General features: G+C 42.7%; 1 protein-coding gene across 1 annotated transcript in view; it reads left to right on the top strand.

Moving 5' to 3' along the window:
* The window catches only part of ABHD12 (abhydrolase domain containing 12, lysophospholipase), a 129,536-nt gene that overhangs the window by 82,102 nt on the left and 28,342 nt on the right, over positions 1 to 19,092 (top strand). Inside the window, exon 7 of the mRNA XM_089669813.1 lies at positions 15,515 to 15,644. Coding sequence (XP_089525939.1) covers positions 15,515 to 15,644 — 130 coding nt within the window. The remainder of the gene's footprint in view (positions 1 to 15,514; positions 15,645 to 19,092) is intronic.

The following is a 19,092-nucleotide window of genomic DNA, read 5'->3' as shown; positions in this document are numbered from 1 at the left end:
TAAGCTCCTTTCTGATAAGCGCCTTTGTATCAGCCATAATCCTCATTAAAAAGAACTCAACATAGTGCTTTATCCTTACAAACTTTTATTCATCAATTAAACAAAGAAATACACTCACGTTTTGGAGGTGTATTTTGCACCAGGTCTGATGAACATCCAGTGATTGTACTAATTAAGCATAAGATGGCAGTATCATCTCAGCAGCAGAGTCCTGTACATGCTCAAAAACAGACACCATACGTATTGTAATGCAAAGCAGGGGCCCACTTAGTGAATGCTATTGCCTGCTGTAATGTCATTCCAAGAGCCATTTGTAGAGTGCTACAACCGCTGTCCCGATGAATGGTAACATCATGACGTCATCCGCACACTGCTCCCCGACACATTTCGTCACTAGTCACGTGATTTTATCAAGGGGATATCCTTAATAAAGTCACGTGACTATTGACGAAACGCATCGAGGAGGAGTGTGCGGATGACATCACGACATTACCATTCATCGAGACAGCGGTTGTAGTACTCTACAAATGGCTCTTGGAATGACATTACAGCAGACAATAGCATTCATTAAGTGGGCCGTGCTTTGCCTTGCATTACAATACGTATGGTGTCTGTTTTTGAGCATGTACAGGACTCTGCTGCTGAGATGATACTGCCATCTTGTGTTTACTCAGTACATCACTGGATGTTCATCAGACCTGGTGCAAAATACACCTCCAGAACGTGAGTGTATTTCCTATGTTTAATTTATGAATAAAAGTTTAAAAGGAAAAAGCACTATGTTGAGTTCTTTTTAATGAGGAATATGGCTGATACAAAGACGCTTATCAGGAGGGAGCTTACCTTGGCGTCTTCATTCAGCAAGCTGATCTTCTGAGTCCCTATGGGACCAAAAGTGCGGTTAGACCGTAACATTGTATAATGTAAGGGCACACCGCGTAAGGTGAGCAGATATATGGTGGAGGATGTCTTTGAACGGGAATTGATGACAGATGCACATACTTTTCGTTATCCAAAGGAGGGTTCACTGAATGAACACTTTTTATTGATTGACCTTGGGTTTTTGAATGACTTTTGTTTGATTCATACTTAAATATATATACTGCGTGTATATATGTGTGTGTGTGTGTATATATATATATATATATATATATATAAAAAAAAAATTTTAATTTCAATATTAATATTCTTTCTACTATTTTATCTTCTATATACAGTTGCAAGAAAAAGTATGTGAACCCCTTGGGATTACGTGGAGTTTTGCATGAATTGGGCATAAAATGTGCTCTGAACGTCATCTAAGTCACAACAATAGAAGAACACAGTCTGCTGAACATAATACTACACAAACATTAGATGTTGCCATGGTTTAATTGCACATAACATGTAAACATTCACAGTGCAGGGAGGAAAAAGTATGTGAGACCCTAGCTTAATGACTTCTCCCAGAGCTAATTGGAGCCAGGAGTGAGTCAACTTTGACTCCAATCAGTGTGATGATATTGGAAGTGTTGCTGACAGCTGTCCTGCCCTTAAAAAACACACACCTGTTTTGGGTTTACTGGTTTCAAGAAGCACTGTCTGATGTGAATAATGCCTCGCAGAAAAGAGCTCTCAGAAGACCTACGATCAAGAATTGTTGACTTGCATGAAGCTGAAAAGGGTTACAAAAGTGTCTCCAAAAGCCTTGATGTTCATGTGTCCACGGTAAGACAGACTGTCTACAAATGGAGAAAGTTTAGCACTGTTGCTACTCTCCCTAGGCGTGGTCGTCCTGTAAAAATGACTGCAAGAGCACAGCGCAGAATGCTGTATGAGGTAAAGAAGAATCCCAGAGTGTCAGCTAAAGACCTACAGAAATCTCTGGCACATGCTAACATTTTTGTTGACACATCTACAATAAGGAAAACATTAAACAAGAATGGAGTACATGGGAGGACACCACGGAGGAAGCCATTGCTGTACAAAAAGAATATTGCAGCACGTTTGAAGTTTGCAAAAGAGCACCTGGATGTTCCACAGCACTACTGGCAGAATATACTGTGGACAGATGACACCAAGATTGAGTTGTTTGGGAAGAACACACAACACTATGTGTGGAGAAAAAAAGGCACAGCACACCAACATCAAAACCTCATCCCCACTGTGAAACATGGCGGAGGGAGCATCATGGTTTGGAGCTGCTTTGCTGCCTCAGGGCTGGACGGATTGTTGTCATTGATGGGAAAATGAATTCCAGAGTTTATCAAGACATTTTGCAGGAAAACGTACGACCATCTGTCCGCCAACTGAAGCTCCGCAGAGGATGGGTGATGCAACAGGACAATGACCCAAAGCATACAAGTAATTCAACAAAACAATGGCTGCAACAGCACAGAATACGCCTTCTGGAGTGGCCCAGTCAGAGTCCTGACCTCAACCCGATTGAAATGCTGTGACATGACCTTAAGAGAGCGATTCACACCAGACATCCCAAGAATATTGCTACACTGAAACAGTTTTGTGAAGAGGAGTGGTCCAAAATGACTCCAGATCGTTGTGCAGGTCTGATCTGCAACTACAGGAAACGTTTGGTTGAGGTTATTGCTGCCAAAGGAGGGTCAACCAGTTATTAAGTCCAAAGGTTCACATACTTTTTCCTCCCTGCACTGTGAATGTTTACATGTTATGTGCAATTAAACCATGGCAACATCTAATGTTTGTGTAGTATTATGTTCAGCAGACTGTGTTCTTCTATTGTTGTGACTTAGATGACGTTCAGAGCACATTTTATGCCCAGTTCATGCAAAACTCCACGGAATCCCAAGGGGTTCACATACTTTTTCTTGCAACTGTATATATATATTTTTTTGGTTATATAAGGATTGTGCCATTGTTTCATGTAGCACAGCATACAGGGCTTGTGCACACAGTTTTTGAAGGAACTTGGCAGGTAGGTTGTTCCAAACATCTTGGAGAACATACCACAGATCTTCTGTGGTTGTAGGCTGCCTCAAATCCTTCTCTCTCTTCATGTAATCCCATATAGACTCCATGATGTTGAGATCAGGGGGGGCAAACCCCAAGTCGCTTTCAGGACTCATGCCAGTGCTTAATAGTTAACGTTAATAGTGAGATCAGCCAATAGGAAAACTTTGCCAGTGCCTCATGAAACTCCTTTATGGTGATTGGAGTCTTTAACATGGTCCTGTCTATCTCTTCTAAGCTAAGAAGTGTGGCCCATTGTAAATATTGCATCTGGCTATGTGAGACTTTAAGCCAGCCATCGATGGATCAGAGTTCCTGCTGAACTGGCTAAATTTTAATCCATCTATGGGCAGGATGGTTGTAATGAAGTCAATCTATTGATCAACTTCAGTAAAACCAGCCTGTTGAATTTTTTTTTTTTTTTTTCTTTAATCACTGCCACTAGCTATAGCTGGCAGTAGTATGCGTTGTATTCTGACAGCGGGGAAACCTCCTACTGTCAGATACAATAGTACAGTGAGAGGGATTCCTCCATCAACACTATGTGTGTTGATTGGGGAATCAAGCGATTTTCTTTTCTGCAACCCATGGTTGAAGGAAAGAAATTTGCATAATATATGACTAGTCTTAGAGTCACACTTTCAAAATATGTGTTACATTCCCTCAGGATAAAGGTAGTGTCAGTGAGATGTTGTCTTAAAATTTGTCTTTAATGCAGGGAGATGCCGTCTGTGCTTTTGCCATCATGGCCAACATATGCCTCATGTATCCATCCTCAGAGTATTTTTAGGTAGTGAGGAATTTCTTATTCTGTGCCTCAGTTATAGAGAAATATTTATATACTGTAACTGTTGGGAATCAGACCACAGTCTATGATTAATTGGAACAGGGTTATTAAAGTTATTCTAAAGGCAGAGGGTTTTTTTTTACCTAAATTGCATTTCATGCATTAAGGTAAAAAACGTTTGCATTCAGATGAACCCCCCCCCCCCCAGAATTGTCGGCGGGGGACCCAAGAAGGGGAGGATCAGGAGATCAGGGCGGCTCTGTTCAAAACCGTGGAACAGAGCAGGTAAGTATAACATGTTTTGGTTTAACTGCTACTATTGTAATTACATAATGCCCACTGTCTAGATATTTTTGTTTGTTTATTTTTATACACTGTGGCAGTGCGGTGTCCTGCCACGGTCAAAATAAAGCTGAGAACCTTGGATTCTCAACCTGGCAGGTTGAGGGGCTCCAGAGAGTTGATTTATTGCAGAGGAAACTGGCTTTTCAGTTTCCTCATTTGTTCATTAAGTTTGTTTTGGGATCTGGAGCCTGGAGATTTCAAAGAGATCTGGGAGGGATGAAATCTCCAATCCGGGGTCCGTGTTTTGAGAACCCCCAGCACACTGATTGCACAGGTGTGTGCAGGCCTTTTTTTAGAGGCCTAACCATAGTTCTGGGCTCCACCCCGGCAGTTAGGAGGGCTCCACCCCGGCAGACAGGAGGTCTCTGCCGTGGAGTCAGGTGGGCTACACCTAGGAGAGCTGGAAGCCAAAAGCAGCAAGGGGCTGCTACAGAATAGCTGTGTGCTAAAGGTTCGCTGGGTGCCAAAAGAACCTTTTGGGAAGAGTCTGCAGGAGGCAGACTTAAAACTGCTTGCAAGCCAGGAGGCTGAATACTATTAATTTGCTTGATGATGGATACCCCTGCGTGGGAAGAATTCTTGTTTATTTGAACTTTCTTGTAAATAAAATTGGGCAAAAAGGCCCTTAAACAGATGCGAGTTGCTGTGTGTTGAAGAAGAGCTCTACCACTTGAAGCGAGTTCCCACATATGGTGGAGGATGCAGTGGGCAGAACTAGAGATCCCAGCAAGGAAGTAAGTTCATGTGTTGAACTGTGTTTGGTGCATGACTCTGCACTATCTGTGTGTGCAGGTGAGGAGATCCTGCAAGAGAAAAGGAACTTGCCTTAAAGAGACAGTGCTCCATAGTGTACCAGGACTGTGCAAAAGTGTTGTGGAGTGACTGCAAAGATGGGGCGGTCAAAACTCAAAAAAGAAGCAAGATTTTCTGAAATGAGAGACAGAGCCCTGTGGCTGGAGGGGTTGTTACCACCAGAACAAGCCCCATACATGGCTGCACAGAGTTTGCCACAGTGGGAAGTGCATGCTGTTGTCCCTGGCAATGCTGGTGAAAGGAAACCAGTTTTCTGTGTGCAGAGTACTAAACCTGAAAGAGGATGCAGTGTTGGAAGTTCGGCCAAGATACTGCCGCAAGAGCGCTGTTTGCGGTGCAGTGAATGGGGGCACACTGTCTCCAAGTGCCCGTTATCCCAGCTTCCAGTACAAGGTGACACAACCAGACAAAGGTCTGGGTATGCAATTGGGAAGCCTGCTTGGAGTTCCAGGAAGGAGCAGCAGGCTGCCCAAAAGTTTCAGAAAAATGTGGTTGCCCATAGCAACACATGTGACTTCAGGCCTGCGGACCCTGTGAGAGAAGTGTCGTCTGCAGAGGATTGTGGCAACGCAGAGATGAGAGTTCAGCGCATCTGGAGGAACCCACAAAGTTCAGCTGGGAGAGTGCCATCTCCCATAGCAACAGGAGAAAGCCTGCCAACCAGGAGAAGGGGCTACAAGGGAGATGTGGTTCCGTATCCCAAGAAGGTTATCGGTGGAACCATACCCTGCCTGGAATGTGGTCAGTTTGGGCATGGTATCTTTACCTGCCCCAGATTATGGAATACCACTGATGAGGGTGGTACTGGGCAAAAGTCTTCATCTGCAAGCCCAGATTCGTGTTTAAAAATGTTGGCAGCCACCTCTAGCAACAGCGAGGAAGTACCTGTTGTGCCTGCAGGGGGTGCCAAGGAGTCAGAAGTGCCTGCCACAGTATCATCCTATAGCTGCATGGATGAACTGGCTGGCCAAAGAGAGGAGATGACAGAAAGGATCCAGATCCCACGTACTCAAGTGAAGAAGGGTGAAGCCTGTTGAAGTGATGGGTAAGACTGGTACTTTTGAGAAAATGTGAGAGATACTAATGCAATGATTGAGACTGACTTTGAGACTCTCTGCTATAAGTTTGGGATACTCCCAGTTGGGAAACCCACTGCTGGTGATTGTGAGAGAGACTTGCCTCTGTATAATGCTCTGTTTAGCGGGGAGGCAACGGTTAAAAATGTCAATGTGAAGAGTACTGGTATTGGGGTTGCACCAATGTCATATAAACAGAATGGTGAATTAAATGTAGTAGGGGTGACCACTAAGCAGCATGTGTTATCTCCCCTAGCAACGGTGGGTAAGGTAACCCAGGATAACTATGGTGTTGCTCTAGTGGATCAGAGTGTATCTGAATTGAGTGATAAGAATTTGTTATTTCAGTGTGGCAATGGTGAATCTAAAAGGTATGAACGTATTCATAATGATGGGTTAATGCAATCCACTAATGCAAAAGTTTTTGTAGGGAATGACACGCCACTAGGTCACGGTGGTGAGAGTAGGAAATTGCAACCTGCTGTGCCTAGAAAAGATGTCTCCCATTGTGATATGGATAATGAAGATATAGGTAATGGGTCTGATACAGAGCCACTCTGTCCCTCTGTGTCTCCTTCAGCGGTTGGAGTGGTACTGCGTAGTACCTCTGATGGGATCACAGGGACGATGGACTGGGACAGATGGGCAACAAGCTTGTTGGCATTAATAAAAGATACCTCTGTTGCCAACAATGGGGTGGACATGGTTTCTGCTGTGCTGAATAGAGGGACTGAGGAGCAGCTATTAGTCCAGGGCACTCCTGTCGCTGCTAAAATTAACCCACCGCTGGTAAAAGGCACCATTGAGGATAAAAACACAGCAGAAGTTTTGCCCACAGCCCATAAAGGAGTTAATGGTGTGGTGTACCAAACTGATATCCATAGAGAAGCCGTGGAAGAGCTCATTGACACTGAGCCTCAGAGTATTTGGGTGAATCCCACACCTGGTTATGCTCTGGGAGAGCCCCAGGTTATTGTGTTGGGTACCTCGAGCCAAGAGGAAGCCTCTTTAAGAAGCACCACCTCTGAGGCATCAGTAAATGAGTGTCTCCATGTCTCCAGGAAGGTCTTGTGTGCGGAATCAGGCTGTCTTTTTATAACAGACCTGCTGAAGGAAATGTTAGCCTTCTGGAGTGTACAGCCGGTGTATACCATACTGTCTCTTCCATGTTCGGGAGAGCTGGTACAGTGGAGTCCCGCTAATCGGAGCTGGGTATTACAGGCTATACAAAACAAAGATGGTCAATATAGGTATTCTGTGATACCATCCTTGTTGGTGATGGTGAAAATTGTCTTTCAGTGCATTGCTGGGTTGCTTCATAGCAGTAATCTGTATGAGAGGCACACCAGAGTACTGTTGGACAGGACGGAGGTTTGGGCAGAAGTGCCGGAGGACACATGTATATGTGATGTGGTTGGGGTCGTCTACCCAAATGCAGAATTATGTAAGGAAGGTCACTCTGGAAAAGTTTTCCAAAGGTCCAGTAAACGCCCAAGTTATAAGAATGAAAGGTCTAAGGGAAATGGCCCAAAGCTTAACGAGGGGATGTTAAAAGAGTTTGATGCCACAATAAAAGAGCCCATGTCTGTTACTAAAGGGTTTAAAAATATATCCCCTGTAAAAGTAAATGAAGCAAAAAGGGATGGTCTAGAGGAATTTGAGAGAGCACGTTGTAATATGACAGGTACCAGGCATTTAAAGCTTAGGAGTCAACCCCAGATTACAAAGGGTACTGAGATTTGTAAACCCCCTAGTGGTAAAAGGACTAGCATAGTCTTAAGAAAATTAGAAAGACCGCGCTTTTGGAAGCGCACTCGTAAAAAGGCACGGGGAAGTAGTAGAGCCCAAGTTAGGGGAGACAGGCGAAGTCACCTCTTGGGGCAGGGAGTAGTGTCTCCCTTAGATGAAAATGAAGTCAGCCAGGATTGGACCTTTACAGGTGATAGTCGGCACAGAAGGGCTAAAGGAAGGGTTTTAGGTTTGTGTGTTCTGCCCCCTACGGGGTCAAAACAAAGGGGGGGGATATGTGGCAGTGCGGTGTCCTGCCACGGTCAAAATAAAGCTGAGAACCTTGGATTCTCAACCAGGCAGGTTGAGGGGCTCCAGAGAGTTGATTTATTGCAGAGGAAACTGGCTTTTCAGTTTCCTCATTTGTTCGTTAAGTTTGTTTTGGGATCTGGACCCTGGAGATTTCAAAGAGATCTGGGAGGGATGAAATCTCCAATCCGGGGTCCGTGTTTTGAGAACCCCCAGCACACTGATTGCACAGGTGTGTGCAGGCCTTTTTTGTAGAGGCCTAACCATAGTTCTGGGCTCCACCCCGGCAGTTAGGAGGGCTCCACCCCAGCAGTTAGGAGGGCTCCACCCCGGCAGACAGGAGGTCTCTGCCGTGGAGTCAGGTGGGCTACACCTAGGAGAGCTGGAAGCCAAAAGCAGCAAGGGGCTGCTACAGAATAGCTGTGTGCTAAAGGTTCGCTGGGTGCCAAAAGAACCTTTTGGGAAGAGTCTGCAGGAGGCAGACTTAAAACTGCTTGCAAGCCAGGAGGCTGAATACTATTAATTTGCTTGATGATGGATACCCCTGCGTGGGAAGAATTCTTGTTTATTTGAACTTTCTTGTAAATAAAATTGGGCAAAAAGGCACTTAAACAGATGCGAGTTGCTGTGTGTTGAAGAAGAGCTCTACCACTTGAAGTGAGTTCCCACAACACATATACCTCTTAGAAATGCTTTCAATTCATCCCAGACAACATAACAGGGAGCTGAATATCTGCTAACATCAAGAAAATTCTGCCAAGCCATGCCAGTTCTTTAGAAAGTAAAAAGCAGTAAACTACAAACCGTTTTCTATGCATCCTGTGAACTGCCTGATCCTAATTTCCATGCCAAATTGTGGCATAAAACGGGTCTTGAACCACTATAACATCATCCTCCTGTATCAGATCTCTCCATTGGTCAGAAGGTGACATAGCGCATGTGATCATCCTATGTGACTCTACCTGAAGAGGGTGTCAGAGACCCATATTACAGCAATACTTGCAGGGTCCTGCGCATTAGAGCTCACATTCATTGTGGTCTAACTAGGCCGCAATTACATAACAAGAATCAATAAAATGTATTTTGTCTCCTGCAACTAATCTCACCTTTCCTGGGTACAGCATGGCATAGGGAATTCATATTCTACGAGCATCTTTTAACATTCTGGTTTTTGGTGCAATGTGTCTGGATTTCACCCAAGAAATCTAGAAAAGAGCAAGAATTTGGATCCCTGTGTTCTATGTGTTTATTATTTCTAGCCATTTGTATGACAATTTCTTTTTCCCTGTAATTGAGCAATTGAAATGTAATATAGATAAGATATTGAAAAGGTCTAGGAAGGCCTCCTGGTGGTGGAGAACAGGATGGCACTCTGTGCTCTTTGCACAGAAAATGAGAGTGGGAAGTTATCCTTCCAAAAAAAAGTAGGCTTACAAGTAGGCTTGTAAAAAAAAAAAAAAAAAGCCCTTACACAAATACGGAGAGAGATGCTAAAACTAGAGTTTGCAATCTCTGGTGCAGCTCTGTATAGAAGCCAATCAGCTTCCAGGTTTATTGTCAAAGCTGAAGTTAAACGCTGATTGGCTACCCTGCACTGCTGCACCAGGTTTAGTGATTCTCCCCTATAGTGTTCTATGAAATCTTTGGGGGATTTGTCTTCTGCATGTTCTGGTATTCCAATGATCTGGAGATTATATCTAAATAAACAATTTTCCATATCCGCGACCTTACGTTTGTGGTTACCAGGTTTAACTGAAGTAGTATGCAGGGTGAATTTGGGTGGAGCCACCTCATCTTCCTAGGTACTCATGCTGCTCTCTAGGATTATGGTACAGTCCTGCTTTGTTTGCTTGTTATGCCTTACTAGGTATATTTCTTCCTACATAACTTTAAGTTGGTCTGTAGGACTTGTTAGTTATGTATTACATATACTGTCATTAAGATATCCAGCAATGTGGATTCAACAACACATATAGGAATTTTGGGGATATTCACAGTTCCGTGGGAAGTTTTTGCACTGCAGGGTGCCCCATTAATATCTGTCTGGGATCTGTCCACATTTCCACTGCAAGGTAGTGGTCTGAGTGTGGAAGGCATTTTGATCTTTGTGTACAAATGTATCCAGTTTTGCTACTGTTGTTTATCTTTAGTGGGATAGTGAGGTAGCAGTCCCCTGTCATCTTGGGCTTGTCAATCTGTTGTGTTGGGAGTACTTCCTATTTTGCATAGTCATGTCTGTGACGTTCCCAGACATCCCAAGTGGCAAGTCAGGGTGTAAGGTTGCTGCAGAATGTTGAGCCGAAGAGAATTTTGTTAGGTCCTGTTAACAGTATAATTGTCTCAGACATTTGTCAAGAGACTCAGCATGCCTCTGCTAACATATATAGTTAAGCCACATCCCAGATTACTGCATTATCAAACAAAAATGTGTTTTGTAGCCTCCTCCACTCTCCTAATGATCCTGTTCGTATATTTCACAAAGAGCACATTCACATTTTATAATGTTATGGTAGCCAGTGTCTTGCCTACTCCTTATTTTCCATTTCTACTGTACTATCCCATTCTGGTTGCCTATTTCTTGCATGGTCCTAAAGAATAATTGCTGCCCAAAGTGCAATTTATGAGCTTGTCCATTAGTCTCTTGGTCCATGTCCACATCACTCTTAAAAGATGGCTGGAGTGGGATAGGACAGCGTAATTGAGAAAGGGACCAGGCAGCCCAGGGTCACCATAAATTATGAAGTCTGTTTCTAAAGAGTTTGTATGCTATTTTGCACTGCATGATTCTATCAAATGTGGTTTCTAAATGACTTGTGAAAAAATTGAAGCCCCTATGCAATTCAAACAACTTTATTTGTCCACCAACAACTAGAGTACTCCACAGACAGCTTCCTGTCTGGTTCCCTTTCGCCTCCTACTCAGGCTATTTATAGAGCATAAAGGCATCAGAAAAATTAGAAGTACAGTGGGGAAAATAATTATTTGATCCCCTGCAGATTTTATAAGTTTGCCCACTTACAAAGTAATGAAGGGTCTATAATTTTTATCACAGGTGTATTTCAAATGATAGAGACAGAATATCAACTAAAAATCTAGAAAAAAAAACAATGTTATAAATTGAGTTGCAGTTCAGTGAGTAAAATAAGTATTTGCTCATGTGGTACACAGATTAGCCCTGTCAATTTAAGAAGGTGCTCCTCAGGACAACTCATTATGTGTTTAAAAGACACCTGTCCCCAGAATCTCTTTCTTGGGCACCACCATGGGCAAGACCAAAGAACTGTCAAAGAACATCAGGGACAAGATTGCAGACCAACAATGCTGGAATGGGTTATAAGACCATCAGTAAGAAGTTTGGTGAGAAGGAGACAACTGTTGGAGCGATTATTCGCAAATAAAAGAAATACAAATTAACCATCAGTCGACCTCAGTCTGGAGCTCTATGCAAGATTTCACCTCATGGGGTAAGGATGATCATGAGAAAAGTGAGGGATCAGCCCAGACCTACACGGGAGGAGCTTATGAATGATATCAAGGCAGTTGGGACCACAGTCGCCAAACAAACCATTGGTAACACGCTGCCAAGGATTGAAGTCCTGCAACGCCTGCAAGGTCCCCCTCCTCAAGAAGGCACATGTACAGGCCCTTATGAAGATTGCAAAAGAGTATCTAATGATTCAGAGAAGGATTGGGAGAAAGTGCTGTGATCAGATGAGACCAAAATTGAGCTCTTTGGCATTAACTCGGCTCGCTGTGTTTGGAGGAAGAAAAATGCTGACTATGACCCTAAGAACACCATCTGAACAGTCAATCAGGGTGGTGGAAACATTATGCTTTGGGGCTGTTTCTCTGCCAAAGGTACAGGCCGGCTTTGCCGCATTGAGGGACAAATGAACGGGGCCATGTATTGTAAAATCTTAGATGAGAGCCCTCTTCCCACAGCCAGAACACAGAAGATGGGTCGTGGATGGGTCTTCCAGCATGACAATGACCCAAAACATACCACCAAGGCTGCAAAGGAGTGGCTCAAGAAAAAGCACGTTAAGATCATGGAGTGGCCTAGCCAGTCTCCAGACCTTAATCCTATATAAAAATGATGGAGGAAGCTAAAACTTTGAGTTGCCAAGTGACTGCTAAGAAACTTGAAGGATTTAGAGAAGATTTGTAAAGAAGAGTGGACCAAAATCCCTCCTGAGATATGGGCAGTCCTGGTAACCAACTACAAGAAACATCTTACCTCTGTGCTTGTCAACAAGGGTTTCTCCACCAAGTCATGTTTTGCTTGTGGATCAAATACTTATGTTACTCACTGAACTGCAACTCCATTTATAACATTTGTATCAGGTGTTTTTTCTGGATTTATGGTTGATATTCTGTTTCTATCATTTAAAATATACCTTTGATAAAAAATATAGACCCTTCGTTTCTTTGTAAATGGGTAAACTTAAAAAATATGCAGATATCAAATAATTTTCCCCACTGTATGCACACATACAGTATCTCACAGAAGTGAGTACACCCCTCACATTTTTGTGAATATTTTATTATATCTTTTCATGTGACAATACTGAAGAAATGACACTTTGCTACCATGTAAAGTAGTGAGTGTACAGCTTGTATAACAGTGTAAATTTGCTGTCCCCTCAAAATAACTCAACACACAGCCATTCATGTCTAAACCGCTGGCAACAAAAGTGATTACACCCATAAGTGAAAATGTCCAATATTGGGCCCAAAGTGTCAATATTTTGTTTGTCCACCATTATTTTCCAGCACTGCCTTAGCCCTCTTGGGCATGGAGTTCACCAGAGCTTCACAGGTTGCCACTGTAGTCCTCTTCCACTCCATGACGAAGTTATTATTATTATACAGTATTTATAGAGTGCTAAAAGGTTTGCTCAGCGCTGTACATTATAGTGGAGGACAGAACATGAGACAATACATTAACAAAACAAAACACGAGGGGGTCAAGGGCCCTGCTCTTTCGAGCTTACAAACTAGGAGGGAGGGGATAGTGGTACAGGAGGAAGTGGCTGTGGGGGATGGAGTGGTAGGAGAAGTGGAGGAGATCGGCTGTTAGGTGAGGGCGGGGTAGGCTTCCCTGAAAAGATGGGTTTTCAGGATGCGCCTAAAGGTGAGGAGGGTAGGTGATAGTCTGATGGATTGGGGTAGTGAAGTCCAGAGGATGGGGGAAGTCCTGGAGAAGTCTTGCAGTCGGACGTGGGAGGTGGAGACCAGAGAGCTAGAAAGTAGGAGGTCTTGTGAGGAGTGAAGATTACGGATTGGGTGGTATTTGGGTATCAGGTCGGTGAGGTAGTTTGGGGCAGCTCTATGAATGGCTTTGTATGTCTGTGTTAGTAGTTTTAATTGAATGCGTTGGGCAATCGGGAGCCAGTGGAGGGAATGACAGAGGGGGGTGGCAGAAGCAGAGCGGTTGGTAAGGTGGATGAGTCTGGCCGCTGAGTTCAGGATAGACTGAGGCGGGGATAGTCTGTGATGAGGTAGACTGGTGAGAAGGGAGTTGCAGTAATCCAGACGTGAGATAATAAGGGAGTGAATGAGTTGTTTAGTAGTGTCTGGGATTAGGAATGTACGTATTTTGGAGATGTTGCGGAGGTGGAGCCTGCATGAGTTTGCCAACAATTGGACATGGGGTTGGAAGGACAGGTTTGAGTCTAGAGTGACACCTAGGACTTTGGCTTGCGGGTTGGGACTGATGGTGGCGTCGTTGGCCGTGATATAGAGGGTGGGGGGGGGGACATCACGGAGCTGGTGGATGTTAGAGACCTTGCACTCCTCCACCTTCCATTTGAGGATGCCTCACAGATGCTCAATAGTGTTTAGGTCTGGAAACCTGCTTGGCCAGTCCATCTCCTTTACCCTCAACTTCTTTAGCGAGGCAGTGGTCATCTTGGAGGTGTGTTTGAGGTCATTATGTTGGAATACTGCCCTGCAGCCCAGTCTCCAAAAGGAGGGGCTCATGCTCTGCTTCAGTATGTCACAGTACATGTTGACATTCATGGTTCCCTCATTGAACTGTAGCTCCCCAGTGGCGGCAGCACTCATGCAGCCCCAGACCATGACACTCCCACCACCATGCTTGACTGTAGGCAAGACACACTTTAGAAAAGGCTTTCTTCTGGGACGACAGCCTTGCAGACTAATTTGATGCAGTGTGTGGCATATGGTCTGAGCACTGACAAGCTGACCCCCCTCCCCTTCAACCTCTGCAGCAATGCTGGCAGCACTCATACGTCTATTTCCCAAAGACAACCTCTGGATATGACGCTGAGCACGTGCACTCAACCTCTTTGGTCGACCATAGCGAGGCCAGTTTTGAGTAGAACCTGTCCTGTTAAACCGCTGTATGATCTTGGCCACCATGCTGCAGCTCAGTTTCAGGGTCTTGGTAATCTTCTTCTAGCCTAGGCCATCTTTATGTAGAGCAACTATTCTTTTTTTCAGATCCTCAGAGAGTTCTTTGCCATGAAGTGCCATGTTGAACTTCCAGTGACCAGTATGAGAGAATGAGAGCAATAATACCAAATTTAACACACCTGCTCCCCATTCACACCTGAGACCTTGTAACAATAACGTGTCACGTGACACTGGGGAGGGAAAATGGCTAATTGGGCCCAATTTGGACATTTTCACTTGGGGGTGTACTCACTTTTGTTGCCAGCAGTGTAGACATTAATGGCTGTGTGTTGAGTTATTTTAAGAGGACAGAAAATTTACACTGTTATACAAGCTGTATACTCACTACTTTACATTGTAGCAAGATGTCATTTCTTTAGTGTTACATGAAAAGATATAATGAAATATTTACAAAAATGTGAGGGGTGTACTCACTTTTGTGAAATACTGTACATGAGATCGCTCCCACCTAATCTTTAAAGAAATATTATTTATGCAATTAATAACCACATATATTTTCTATAAATTGTATCCCAATGTATCATTTATGTTCTTATATAAATATTCAATAATTGACACCTCCTGTACAAACACCTATTCTTTCCCATGGTTAAAACGAACTCTAAACATTAGGTGCCAATGGTGGAGATTTAATAAAACTGGAGTGTGAAAACTCTAGTGCAGCTCTGCCAAGAAATCAGCTTCTAGGTTTTATTGTCAAAGCTTACTTGAACAAGCTGAAGTTTGTAGCTGATTGGCTACCATTCACAGCTGCACCAGATTCTGAGTGCTGCAGTTTTATTAAATCTCCCCCAATGATTATTTCAAAGATACCTTATAGTGCAAGTTCTAAATTACCACTGAATATTTATAATTTCAAAGCTGTTTCTTTTCTTTTTGTCTCCTTAATTTAAAGCTTAAAATGGTAATATTTACATATTGCTATAGCTAATAGCATATAGCGTATTTGTTGTTTTCTATCTACCTTAGCTAACTAGCCCTGGTTTCATAGCGTATATGTAATGTGTTCTCACTTGACCATCACTCATTTTGATGTCTCTTAATTTTTAAGGCTGGGGTGACTCAGCTGGTTCTCCTTCAGAGACTGGTATGACCTATGATGCCCTTCATGTCTTTGACTGGATCAAGGCCAGAAGTGGGGACAACCCTGTTTACATCTGGGGGCACTCCTTGGGAACAGGGTAAATATAATAAATTGTCCTTTAGAATTAGGAACATGAAGAAAGTTCAATAGTTTTACAATTTTTTTTTTCAGATACTGAGAGTCAGGGTTGAGAGGTACTATTTCTTTGATTTCAGTGAGGTAGCACCTATAGTTAGTGTTGCACTTCCTGTGCTTAGTTTATCTGGAAAAACATGACACAAATCCATACATTGATGGTAGACAGCACCATCAGTACTGCATCTTGTGCTAGTCATACACTGGAAAAATTGTTTGAACGGGTTTTTGACAAACTACACACGGTCATGAGAGCAAAAGATGTTGCCAACATGTAATGAGTGAATTTCTAACGATAAATCCTTTAATGGACATTAATGAATCAGTTTTTCATCTGTTTTTTTTTTGCTTCTGGACCAAATACAGTGGATAAAATAAGTATTGAACATATCACCATTTTTCTAGGCAAATATATTTCTAAAGGTAACAACCCATGCAATCCATATATACAAAGAAACCAAAACAAATAAGTTCAGAAATTAAATTATGTGTAATAAAATGGAATGTCACAGTATTGAACACATGAAGAAATGGAGGTGAAAAAAGTAATGGAAAGCCAAGACACCAGCTGAAATCTATCAGTAATTAGAAAGCAATCCTGCCCCTTGTCAGTGCAAAATAATTTCAGCCGGTTCAGTCTCAACTGATGGCCTATAAAAAGGTGTCTCATTACCAAAGTGTCTCACAATGAACATCTCATGATGGGTAAAAGCAAAGAGCTCTCTCAAGACCTTTCCAACCTTATTGTTGCAAAACATACTGATGGCATTGGTTACAGAAGTATTTCTAAACTTCTGAATGTTCCAGTGAGCACTGTTGGGGCACTAATCCAGAAGTGGAAACAACATAATTTCACCATAAACCAGCCATGACCAGGTGATCCTCGCAAGGTTTGTGACGGAGGACTGAAAGGAATTATCAGAAGAGTTGTCCAAGAGTGAAGGACCACTTGTGGAGAGCTTCAGAAAAACCTGAAATTGGTTCAAAGAAAACAATAAGTAATGCACTCAACCGCCATGGCCTGTATGCGCTCTCTCCACACAAGACTACATTGCTGAAGAAAACGCATGTTAAAGCTCATTTAAAGTTTGCTGCACAACATTTAGACAAGCCTGTGAAATACTGGGAGAATATAGTCTGGTCAGATGAGATCAAAATGGAACTCTTTGGATGCCATAATACACACCGTATTTGGAGGTCAAATGACACTGCACATCACCCCAAAAACACCATACCAACAGTGAAGTTGAGAGGTGGGAACATCATGGTGTGGGGCTGTTTTTCAGCATACGATACTGCCAAACTTCATGTGCTTGAAGGAAGGATGAATGGAACAATGTACCAAGACATGCTTGATAAAAATCTGCTGCCATCTACCAGGATGATTAAGCTGAAACAAGGGTGGACAAGACAATGATCCCAAACACAAAGCCAAGGAAACTCTCAATTGGATTCAAAGAAAGAAAATAAAGTTGCTAGAATGGCCCAGCCAATCACCTGACGTGAATCAAATAGAAAATCTATGGAAAGAACTAAAGATCAGAGTTCATAGAAAAGTCCCACAGAACCTTCAAGATTTTAAGACTGTGGAAGAATGGGCCAAAATCACACCTGAGCAATGCATACGACTAGTTTCTCCATACAGGAAGCATCTTGAAGCTGTCATTACCAACAAAGGATTTTGTACAAAGTATTAAATACATTTCAGTTAGCGTGTTCAATGCTTTTTTCCCTGTGTCATTCCATTTTATTACACATAATTTAATTTCTGAACTTCTTTATTTTGGTTTCTTTATATGTATGGATTGCATGGGTTGTTACCGACATGTGGTGAAAATTTCATGTCAATAGCACCTTTAGAAATATATTTCCCTAGAAAAATGGTGATGCATTCAATATTTATTTTACACACTATGTGCAGTGCCAACAGCTGGATATTTAATGGGCGAGAAACATGTTAACCTTTCAATTTATTTTCCATCGGCAGAATTTTTTAAAGTTTTTTTCCTTTCGATTTTTGGCTCAAAAACATCACTACCGATTTTCAATTTGTGCCCATTAACTGGCCAAAAAACAAACAAACTGTCCAAATGACAGATTTTTGATTTTTCATCTAGTATGGCCACCATTAGAGGTAGCTTAACAGACAGGCTGTTGGTTTGACTTCTTTTTTTAATACAAAGAAGTAATTTGTGAAATAATTCTTGCCATACCAAGATTTACTTATCACTTGGCTCAGCTCAGGGATAAATTCTAGCTTGATTGCAGTTCACATTTCATTAAGTCCATATAAAATGTAGTGTCCATCTTTCGTTTCCCGTGGCCCTGTTGCATTGCAGGTTCTAGACTGTAGTGTGCTGCTAGACATTAACACCCCGTTCACATCAAAGCCGATTTTGAAATCGTGCGACTTACAGTGAAGTTGCACGATTTCAAAGTCGGGTAGTTTGCCGATTTGAGGAGCAATTTGTAAGACATCTGACACAGATGTCTATACAAATCACACCAAAAATAGTGCATGCACTACTTTAGAAATCGGTGCAGCTCCGACCAAGTCAGAACCGCACCAGTATGACTGCTCTAATAGCAGACAATAGGGTGTGACTTGACATACAATTTGCAAGTTGCATGGCATGCAAATCGTATGCCAAGTCACACCCGATGTGATCGGGGTGTTAAGCAAAACTAAGACCATCATCTTAGCAGTTTAGAAAAACAGTTACATTCCCAGCATGCTGGGAATACTAAGTGCCGGTTCACATATATGCGGGTTGGATGCAGTTTAAACGGCATCCAATCCGCATGACGTGTAAAATAACATTGCTTCCTATGGTGCCCATTCACATATGTCCAGTGCACTGGCAGTGCGGATTCAGTGCAGAAAAAGAGTACTGTCCGATTTCTGAGCAGTGCGGTCTGGTTCAGGTGCAGATTACAGGCTATTGACTTCTATGGGAATTGTTCCTAAGCTGCACGTCATCAGTTATGAACAGGTTAAACTCTTGACCTGAACCTGATGTAAACCTGTCCTGAACCGCTGAACATCTACTAGATCAATTAGCTGTGAAACCTGAGCTTCAATCAACATCACATATGTGTGAATCAGCACTAACTGTCAAAATGTGCTTGTGCTTTCAACCAAACTGTTGAACCATCAAATGGTTTGGTGTCATAACTGACCACATGTGCAGCACCAGGCAGTTGAAGATCAAAGAGAGGCTTAGATGGCAGCTTCTTTGGCTGAAAAGAATAGGAATGTTTAGTTCAGCTTTCAAACCCTGCTCTTGTATGCATATCTGTAGAGCACAGAGGCAGGAAGAATAACTTTCATCTTGCTCTGAAAGAGAATGTCAAACCATGAGTCAAATTAGATTTTAGGATTTCAATATATTATTGTAACTATGGCCGGA

This window comes from Staurois parvus, unplaced genomic scaffold, assembly GCF_062004578.1.
Source record: "Staurois parvus isolate SC_StPar_1 unplaced genomic scaffold, SC_StPar_1.0 ptg000081l, whole genome shotgun sequence".
Taxonomy (NCBI): Eukaryota; Metazoa; Chordata; class Amphibia; order Anura; family Ranidae; genus Staurois; species Staurois parvus.
This window is presented reverse-complemented; position numbering and strand designations above follow the sequence as displayed.